At 45.2% G+C, this 10803-nt stretch overlaps 1 protein-coding gene across 1 annotated transcript; it reads left to right on the forward strand.

The window, feature by feature from the left end:
• Positions 1-58: 58 nt before the first annotated feature.
• On the forward strand, positions 59-3394 carry LOC131855085 (uncharacterized). Its single transcript, XM_059206300.1, has one exon. It carries the CDS (start codon positions 59-61, stop codon positions 3392-3394), a length of 3336 nt encoding a protein of 1111 aa, XP_059062283.1.
• The last annotated feature ends 7409 nt before the right edge of the window (positions 3395-10803 follow it).

A 10803-nucleotide genomic window follows, 5' to 3' on the forward strand; every position in this document is an offset into this window, starting at 1 on the left:
CAAGACTGCACAGAGATCAAGATCACAGATGCCAACAACAAGAAGCCAAAGAACAGCCATGGAAGCTCAATCAAACGAAGAAAACACCGCCGCCGTCACGTCGCCTGCTGCCGCCACTACGTCGACCACCACGACGTACACGTCCTCGGAACCTACTGCTACCACGGAGACTTCCGCGGAGACTACCACAACAATTCCAAGGGCGCCGCGCACCACAGCTTCAAAAAAGAAGAAAGAATTGGCTAAAGCCAGAGAAGAATTGCTACGCAAGGAGGTAGAACTGGCCGCCGCACGCGTCGCAGCATTGGAGGCAGACACGGACGACGAAGAGGAGGACGAAAATGAAGAGGACGCCGCCACATTAAGAAGAGAGAGGACTACGGACTGGATTCGCCGGACGAGCACATTGGCACTCACAATGGAGCCGCACACAGAGAGGACGACCGCCGACTTGCATCAGGGGATTAATATCTCATCGATACCCGCCGGAGAGGGAACGAAAGCGCCGCAGCCGCAGCCGTGCAGCGACGCATTCCGACGGGACCATGCAAGCCACAACGGTCCGAGGGACGACTCCATAGCACCAATGATGCCAACGAAGAAAGAAGAGGATTCACTGAAAGGGGGCATCGACTATAAGGACTTGGCGACTGCGATGACTATGGCAGCTCGCGCAATTCAGCCCTCCACAGTGCCGCGAGTCACAGAACTACCACCCTTCAACGGCGCGTCAAGCGAATGGCTGCCCTGGAAGATGGCCTACGAAGAGTCTGCGGGGCAGCTGACCGAGCAAGAAAACTTGGGTAGATTACGTCGGTGTTTAAAGGGTGCGGCCAAAGAGGCTGCACACTGTCTTTTCGTTGGGGATACGTCTGCAGCAGAAGTAATACAATTACTTGCTACGAGGTTCGGCCGTCCAGGAGCACTCGTGATGGCCGAGATGAATAAACTTCGTGCGCTGCCGCGGCTGTCAGACAACCCCAAGGACATCTGTCTATTCGCATCCAGAATAGCCAATGTCACTGCAACAATTCAAGCCCTGAAGAAGAACCACTATTTGTACAACGAAGAAGTGACAAGATCCATCACGGAGAAGATGCCTTCTGCGCTACGATTCAAATACTACGACTTCGTAGCAGAACAGCCAGCTGATCAACCGGACCTGATAACGCTCTCCAAGTTCCTGCAAATCACCGCAGCCAGGTGCGGTGACTTCGCACCCGCCGAAGTAATAGTAAATGAAGACCGGCGGGAGCCAGCAACGAAGAGAAGCGTGAAAACATACATCACGCAGGAGAAACCGACTTCACCGCCGTGTCCGACGTGCAACAGGGAGGGACACGCACCACCCGATTGCATCACTGTGAAGAACGCCGAGCCACAAGCAAGATGGGAGATAGCAAAAAAACACAGGCTATGTTTCCGTTGCCTGAGGATAAAAAGATTTCGTCACAACTGCAAGACGAAGAGATGCAACGTTGGTGGGTGTACACACCTACATCACCCACTCCTGCACGTCGACACCATAGAGAAGAAGGACAGCGAGCCCTCCGATGATAAAGCAGCCGCAGTCGTCGCGTCTGCGAGAGAAGATAAGAAGATCGCATTCCTCAAGATAGTGCCGATACAAGTGATCGGTCCCAAAGGAACGTGCGATACATACGCACTCCTGGTCGACGGCGCAACGTGCACCATCATCGAAGAAGCAACAGCGAAGCAAATCGGCGCCACTGGTCCTCCCGCACCCTTCTACATAGAGGCCGTGGCCGGGACACGCATAAACGCCGATGAATCGAAGCTTGTCCACTTCACAATACGGGGACGAAGATCGGAAGATCATGCCGTGTCTGCGCGAACCATGAAGAAACTACTGTTATCTCCACAAACAGTATCACGCAGCGCAATAGAAGACTGTCCACACTTGTACGATATAATAGATCAGCTGACATATGAAGAAGGTCAACCGACGGTTCTGCTGGGTCAAGACAACTGGCATTTGCTGCTCGCACATGAAGTCAGAAGAGGCAATAAGACACAACCGGTCGCATCACTCACCGACCTGGGTTGGGTGTTGCACGGCACGGGAGCGGCGAGAGCGAGACAGCAAGTGCACAGAATCAGTCACTTAGTCGACGGGCAAGAAAATGAAGAATCCATAGAGCGATTAATGAAAGAACACTTCGCTCTCGAATCACTGGGCGTCACACCGAAGCGCTCATACAATGAAGAGGAACAACGCGCGCTGAAAATATTGCAAGAAAAAACTCGCCCGTTACCGGCGGGAGGCTACGAGACCGCGTTGCTATGGAAACGCGACAACGCAACGCCGCCGGCTAACTACGACTCAGCAATGCGACGCCTCGAGTTAATTGAGAAAAAACTCGACAAGAATGAAGACATGAAGAACAGATATAAACAGCAAATTACCACGCTGTTAGAAAGGGGATATGCAGAAATCGCCCCACCGGTGAAGACTGAACGAGTATGGTACCTGCCACACTTCGCTGTCATCAACCCACAGAAACCGGACAAGCTGCGCATCGTGCACGACGCCGCCGCCAAGACAAGGGGCATTAGTCTCAACGACATGCTACTGTCGGGACCCGACCTACTCCAATCACTACCTGGGGTCCTCATGAGGTTCCGACAGCGCCGTGTGGCGGTCACAGCGGACATCAAGGATATGTTCATGCGTGTCACAATACGAGAAGAAGACCGAGACATGCAACGGTTTCTATGGAGAGGAGATCGACGCCAGGGCCCAGCTGTCGAATATAGGATGAAGAGCGTCATCTTCGGGGCCACTTCGTCGCCATGCACGGCGATATACGTGAAGAACAAGAACGCCGAACTACATAAAGAAGAGTTCCCGGAGGCGGCTGCAGCGGTGGTTGTCAATCACTATGTTGACGACGAATATATTACAAGAAACGTGGCGCACGGGTATCGGCTGGGCCACCGAACTGCAAGAACGGGAAGCAGCAGCGTGGCGGAGCTGGATATCGCACGCACAGCAGTTACCCCACTTGGTAATACCACGGTGTTACCCCGGTGTGGCGACGGCACATACGACGGAGCTTCACACATTCGTCGACGCGAGCTCAGATGCATACGCCTGTGTCGTATACTGGCGGGCCGTATGCGTGACCGGCGAGGTACGTGTGTCACTCATCGCAGCCAAGGGAAGAGTGGCCCCTTTAAACAAGGTCACCACTATACCACGTCTGGAGCTGCAAGCGGCCGTACTAGGGAGCCGCCTGTCACGCACGGCTGTCGAAGAACACGATCTGAAACCTGCCCGTCGTGTCTACTGGTCGGATTCGCGTACCGTACTGTCTTGGTTACGCACCGGGCCGCGTGCATTCAAGCCCTTCGTCGCTCACCGAGTCGCTGAAATTATTGAAGATACGAAAAAGAACGAGTGGAGATGGGTGCCGACGGCCGACAACGTCGCGGATGATGCCACACGCGACGTGCCACACCACATCACTTCAACACACAGATGGTTCCGGGGCCGCAATTTCTATATCGACCAGAAGAAGAGTGGTCTCATGGAGACGATTCCTACCAGACGGAAAATACAAGCGAAGAGCGCGCCCACACAATACAGCTACAACACCGGCGGGAGCCCCGAGCTAAACACGGAGTCATCAAGTTAGAAGACTTGGTGCTGGTGGCGGACGGCAACCTGCCTCGGAACTCCTGGCCGCGCGGCGTGGTGGTGGCTACGTATCCGGGACCGGATGGTGAAATACGGGCGGTCGACGTACGCACTAACAAGGGGATACTTCGGCGGCCTACGAAGAAATTAGTAATCCTGCCAATCGAACAACGCGAACTCGAATTAAATACAGCTTAGCTGCGGCGGGAGATATGTTCGCGACTATTGTAAATATTTGATTATTGTTAGCTTAATAAAATTTATAATTGTAGTAGTTTCAATTCCCTAATAGGTAGAATTAAATATAATTGTATTGTATGTAAAGTTTAAATTAATAAATAAAGGAGCGAGTAGAGGTGGTCTTTTCGCGCTCTCCGTCCCGCTCGCACCTATGTGCGTAACACAATCGTTACCTAGTACGTGACACGGTGCGAGCGGGCGGAGTATAAATATAGGTGCCGAACGCGGCACGATTCACTAGTCCGACCTGACAACACTATAGCCTTCTTCGACGAAGACAAGGCTGAGTGTCTAGCGTCCAACTTAGAAGCCCAATGCTACCCCAGCACGCTCCCAGTCGAGGCAGGTCATCTCGGGAAGATAGACACCGAAGTCGAACGCATCGCGTCCACCCCGCCCACCGAAACTCTCTCACCAGTCACGCTTGATGAGGTCAAAACGCTAGTTAAACAACTACCTATCAAAAAATCACCCGGCTCAGACGGCATATCGAATAGATTAGTCAAAAGTCTGCCATCCCAACTTTTGTTATTACTCGTCGCTATTTTTAACGCGGCGCTGTCCAACGCTATATTTCCAGACAGCTGGAAAGAAGCCGTGGTCATTGGCATCCCCAAGCCCGGTAAAAATAAATCCGACCCGTCCAGTTATCGTCCTATCAGCCTCCTCAAGGCTATAGGCAAGCTGTACGAGCGAATCCTCCTCGCCCGCCTAAAGGAGTTTATATACTCCAAAGGCCTGCTCATCAATGAGCAGTTTGGCTTCCGAGCCAAACACTCATGCGTCCATCAAGTGCACCGCATCACGGAGCACATTCACAAAAACACTCTGTACTTCGCCACCAAGTCCCCCAAAGGCGGTACAGGCGTCCTATTTTTCGATGTGGCTAAGGCTTTCGATAAAGTCTGGCACAACGGCTTGATTTACAAGCTTCATCAGTTAGGTGTCCCCGACAGGCTAGTACTCATTGTACGAGATTTCCTGTCGAATCGCTCTTATCGCTACCGTATAAACGGAGCGTTATCCGACCCGCACCCCATACGAGCCGGCGTCCCTCAGGGCGCCGTCCTCTCTCCGATGCTCTACTCGTTGTACACCAACGACATCCCCAAATTCTCCGACTTAAAAGTCGAAATATCGCTGTTTGCCGATGACACGGCTCTCTTTACATCCGCCAAGTCCCGTGCGACAATAGCCAGACGGCTTCAGAAAGCCGTAACGATACTGGGCGAATGGTTCCGTCGGTGGCGCATAGAAGTCAATCCCGAAAAAAGTGCAGCAGTGTACTTTAGCAGGGAATTCGGCTCTATGAATCACCCGATCGAACTATTCGGCCAAAACATCCCGTGGGTTTCGAAAACGAAATATCTCGGCGTCACCCTAGATAGGAAACTAACGTTTCGTCCTCACATCAAGCGTGTCCGCGACCGAGCCGCCTTTATACTAGGGCGACTCTATCCTTTTATTAACAAGCACAGTAAAATGTCGCTTCGCAACAAGCTGACATTATACAAGGCTTGCATCCGTCCCATCATGACCTACGCTAGTCCCGTATTCGCCCACATACCCTACTGCTTAATCAACAGACTGCAGGTCATTCAGAATAGGTTTCTGCGTCGAGCCACCGGTGCGCCGTGGTTCGTTCGCAGCGTAGATCTCCACCGCGATCTTAATCTGCCCTCCATCAAGCAGTTTATGAAGGAAGCGTCTCGACGCTACTTCGACTCTGCCCAATCCCACCCTAATCCGCTTATAGTCAGTGCGGTCGACTACGCACCGAGGAGTAATATCCGACATACGCGACAACGTCGCCCGAGGCACGTTCTCATTGACCCCGACGACCCCATAACGGCAGGTAACCTCCCCACGGGCCCACCCGTTCCACCCCGACCACACTTTTACACACACACACGACACCGTCCTCGCCGGCGAAGACGACGACCTCAAACACACAATATCGCGCATTCAACCGGGCGCCTGCGCGCGCCCGGGCGCTCCACACCGGCGCCCCCGGGCGCCCCTCCGATCGATCCCCCGTCCAATTCAAACGGGGATCGAAATTACGACGGCCGGAGCCGAGGTTCGAACCCCTAGTGGTGCCCTCAGACTAAAGTCGTATCCGTCGGGCAGGAGTTGGCCTTCAGCCGCTCCATAACTCCTTCCGCGGGTTTGGAGTGCCATCTGCACTCGCCCCATAACGTCCGGTGAAGCTGTAAAGGCCAGCTACGGCCAACAGCATTAGAGTAGTCCGAAAAAAAAAAAAAAACGGCACGATTCATTCCGCTTCCATCGCTAGTACAGACCACCGAACTCTGCTCGAGAGGATACTTACACTTGTCTTTCTTGTTTCCACCTGCACCCGCAACCTTACAAACAAGTACGGGGAATAGATACCCGTACAGATCCAATTGTTTGCAATTTCTTTGATTGATTTAGTGAAAAATGGGTTACATGACGGATGTCACTTTACGTTAGTGTTATGATAATCGATAGTCTAGCTATAAGACGTCACTAGTTGTAAAAGGATGTAGATACAACACTAGTCGTGTGAGACGCAATAGATAGATTCACATTTGTAACCACGTCATTGTACTGTAAGAACTTATTAATTATATCGTATCAAACATACCAGTCTATTATTTGGCCAAACCAATACAAGGTGCCAGGTGTAAAAATTAAAATATGTCGTCAGAAAAGAAGATTACAAGTCAAACAAGAAAATTAAATACCAATATGGCAGGTTGTAGTACAATGTGCTTAGTAGGAAACATGGCCGAGAATTGGAGAAAATAGTACCAATCGTTCAAATTATACTTAAAGGCAGCGTCATTAGATGAAGAATCCGATCCACGTAAGGTTGCATTATTTTTACATTTGATTGGAGACAGAGGAATAGAAAATTTTTAATGCTTTTCAAAAAGACGAAGAGAGCATAACCTATAAAATTTGTTAAAAGTTATTTATTTTGTTGTTGTTAAAAAGTTGAACTAACTCATTGAATTAGTTCATCATTTCGTTCCGAAAACAAATATAACATTTGAGTGTCACGATTTCTTCACATAGAAACAATCGGAAGATGAAACAATGGAAGAATTTGTCACCAATCTAAGGACAAAAAGTCAAACATGTGCTTTTGGTAATTTAAAAGAACAATTAATTAAAGTCATGTATATATGTAATATGCATTCTAATTACAGCTTTATTCGAAAAAGATTATTAATGCACAACGAATTAAATCTTGAAGGACCCATAGAATTGTCAAAAACCATGCTTGTTTCCAGTTTGTGTGTCCCTTGAAAATGAATCATCATCCGTTTTGTATGTTAATCGCAGTCAAGTCTCAAAGCCAAATATCCAGTCTAAAATATAATAACAGTCACAAGTCAAGGTCTAAAACAAATAAAAATTTGTGTGGCAAATGTGGACTATTCCATAAATATAAATGTCCTGCGCTTAATGCTAGATGCAACAAATGCCACAAAATTGGTCATTATGAAAAACAATGTGGAACAGAGAAGATTTTGTATGGAGGCTGGTAATAGTGAATTCTTTATTGGTTATGTCAAGTCAAGTGTGTCGTCACAGTCGGAACGGTTAATAAATGTGATTATAAATAATGTCAATGTGAAGTGTATGATTGATACGGGTTGTGATGCCAATATAATGTCACATAATACATTTAAAAGTCTAAATGTACAGAAGAAAATGTGTCTCTTGTCAGGCAAAAATTAGATCATATAGTGGTGATAATATTGAGGTCATTGGTGAACGACAATTGCAATGTAACTTGTATGTTAATAATTCGTATTTGTGTAAAACTATATCATTTATTATAGTGTCAAATGTATCTTCACCAACAGTCCTAGAGAAAGATACATGTACAGAATTGGGTTTAGTAAAAAGAGTGTTTACAATTGATGAGTCAAGTCAGTTGGGTAAATGTCGTTATAAATTAGTCAGTCAGTCCTGTCAAGAACACGTAAATAAAAATGTCTTTACCTAATTTGTCAAATATGTCTAAGTAATTTAGATGTGTCACAGTCATGTCATAACTTAAATTTTATGTCACAGGTACAAAGTCAAAGTTAATAAGTCAGATTTAACTAATAAATTAAATATTACACTTAACAAATATAATCAGGTGTTCTTAGGTTTAGGATATCTGCCTGGTGATACAGTATAAAGGTGAATCCAGAAGTAACACCAAAAATAGATGCTCCAAGAAAAGTACTCTTTGTATTGTACCCTAGATTGCAAGAATTAGAAAAAATGGAACATATGGATGTCATCACAAAGGTCACTAAACCTACTAATTGAACAAGTTCACTTTTAATCGTAAAAAAAAAATGGACAATTGAGGGTGTGTCTTGACCCCAGAAACTTAAATCGAGCCATCTGTCGCAGTCACTATCCAATACCCACAGTGGATATGGTTCGTTCAAAGGTAGCTGGTGCTAAGTACTACTCTACATTAGAGGCCACTAGTGGATTTTGGATGTGTTGCTTGGATAAAAAGAGCTCACACCTAACTACATTCAACATACCGTTTGGCCGCTATAGATTTAAGCGCCTACCATATGGTGTCAGCGCACCTGAGTATTTTCATAGAATAATGATAGAGTTATTTGGAGATATTCCAGGAGTTACTGTTTTCAGTGATGATTTATTAGTGTCTGGATCAACTATAGAAGAACACAATGAACGCCTCAAAATTATAAATAGCTTTACAATTTAATGTTAAATTTAACAAAGATAAGTGTATATTTGCAAATACACATGTAAAGTACCTTGGTCATATCTTTTCAGGAGAGGGTATAACCCCTGATCATGAAAAAGTCACAGCAAATGTACCAACAGCTCTACAAAGAGTGATGTTAAAAATTCAAGCTTATAGTCTTAATGTAATATATAAAAAAAGGTACACAGATGTACATAGCAGACACCTTGTCCAGAGCGGCATTATCTGAAACTGAAATGGATGAACTGGATGGTGATGTTGTTGTTCATGTCAATTTATTATTGAAGTCTTTTCCTGTGTCACCTGAACGTCTGAAATGGCTTAAAGAAGCTAGTAATACTGATGAAATGTTTCAAATTTTGAAAAATTATTATTATCAAGGATGGTCTAAGACTAAAAAACAGGTTGTACCTCAAGTTAATTCAAGACTTAGGTGTTCAAGAATATTGGGCGTATAAAAATCATTTATATGCAGAGAATGATCTACTATTTAGCGGACACAGTATTCTCATTCAAATATACTAAAAATAATACATAGTGGTCATTTGGGAATAGAACGCTCATTTGCTCGAGGGAATGTTTTTTGGCGTTTATGTCAAGTTATATCAAAAATATGGTTGAATCTTGTCTTGTATGTCTATCACACAGCAATAATATACCTCTAGAACCTTTATTATCGCATAAGTTGTCACGACTGCCATGGGAAAAACTTGGAATAGATTTCATGTCATATAAAAATAATACATATGTTGTGGTGGAAAACTATTACTCAAACTACATTGAAATTACTCATGTGAGTACTACTAGTGCTAAAGTTCTCATAAAAGCATTAAAAACTATATTCAGTCGCCATGGTATTCCAGTTGAAATTATCAGTGATAATGGACCGCCATTTAATTCTGTTGAATTTAAACTATTTACTACAGAATGGGGAATTAAACATACTACATCAAGTCCATACTTATTAAGGTCCAATGGATTAGTAAAATCTGGTGTGAAAGTATGTAAAAGAATTTTTAGCAAGTGTGAGGAGTCCGGTTCAGATCCACAGCTTGCACTATTTCAATACAGGAATAGTCCAAGAGAAACTCTAGCATCTCCAGCACAACTGTTAATGTCACGTAATTTGAGAACTCAGTTACCTACTGTTGCAGAAAAGGTTCATCCAAAAATAGTAAAAGTTGAGAAACATTTAAAATCATAAAATAAAAATCAATTAAAGTCAGAGAAATATTTTAATAAGAATGCAAGATCATTACCAGATTTGAAGGAAGGAGAAAAAGTATATTATAAGAAATGTCCAGAAAGTAAATGGTTGCCAGGAGAAATAAAGGATATATGTTCAGAGCCAAGATCCTATATTGTAGGTGGAGAAGATGGATTTGTTGGTAGGAGAAATCGACAGTACATCATGTTGCCAGCTTCTGGGATGGTCTCACAGTCATCAAGTACAGACATACAACCTGAGGTGGAGCAGTCTACATCCCCAGAACTAGTACCAAGTAAGTGTCCTCCGCTTGATGTAGCATATAAGTTTTCTAGAGCGGGCAGATTGATTAAGCCGCCGCAAATATATAATTTATAATATATCTGATCTGGGACATTTGACTTTGTCTGTGTAATGATTTTATTGTAACTTTGCTCATATAGGAATTACTTCTGTTAACTTGTATACATATCTATATACAGTGACTCACAAAAATGCCCCAATGTTTGACCATTTCTCATTCTATCGCCTGTTATGATAAGAGGATACAATTAATAAACCTGAATTGCTAGTATGTGCTAGCCCTGCTTCTTGGCTTTCGAATAAGCCGCAAATGATGAATTACTATTGGCTAGTTATGAACCTATGCCACTGTGAAACATGAAAGCTGTTGGGGCATTTTTGACCGTTTAGGACAATCTCGCGATATGTGAGATATTCCGTTCGATCTACCTACCCACTGAAGATAAAAACACTCGAATAGCTAACTGGAAATATATCTACTTCCTCCCCTCTCTCATCCAATACTTTTCATCCAACTTGCTGACCATGAAGCCTATCTCCTGCCCTCAAATCCGAAATTATCAAGCGAATTAACGAAGGCGTATCCACCGGTAGGGTGGCCCAAGAACTTTCCGTGAGTAAATCTACTGTTGCTAGGATACGAAAGGAACACTG

This window comes from Achroia grisella, unplaced genomic scaffold (assembly GCF_030625045.1).
Source record: "Achroia grisella isolate CSIRO2021 unplaced genomic scaffold, CSIRO_AGI_Agris_v1 utg1296, whole genome shotgun sequence".
NCBI classification, from domain to species: Eukaryota; Metazoa; Arthropoda; class Insecta; order Lepidoptera; family Pyralidae; genus Achroia; species Achroia grisella.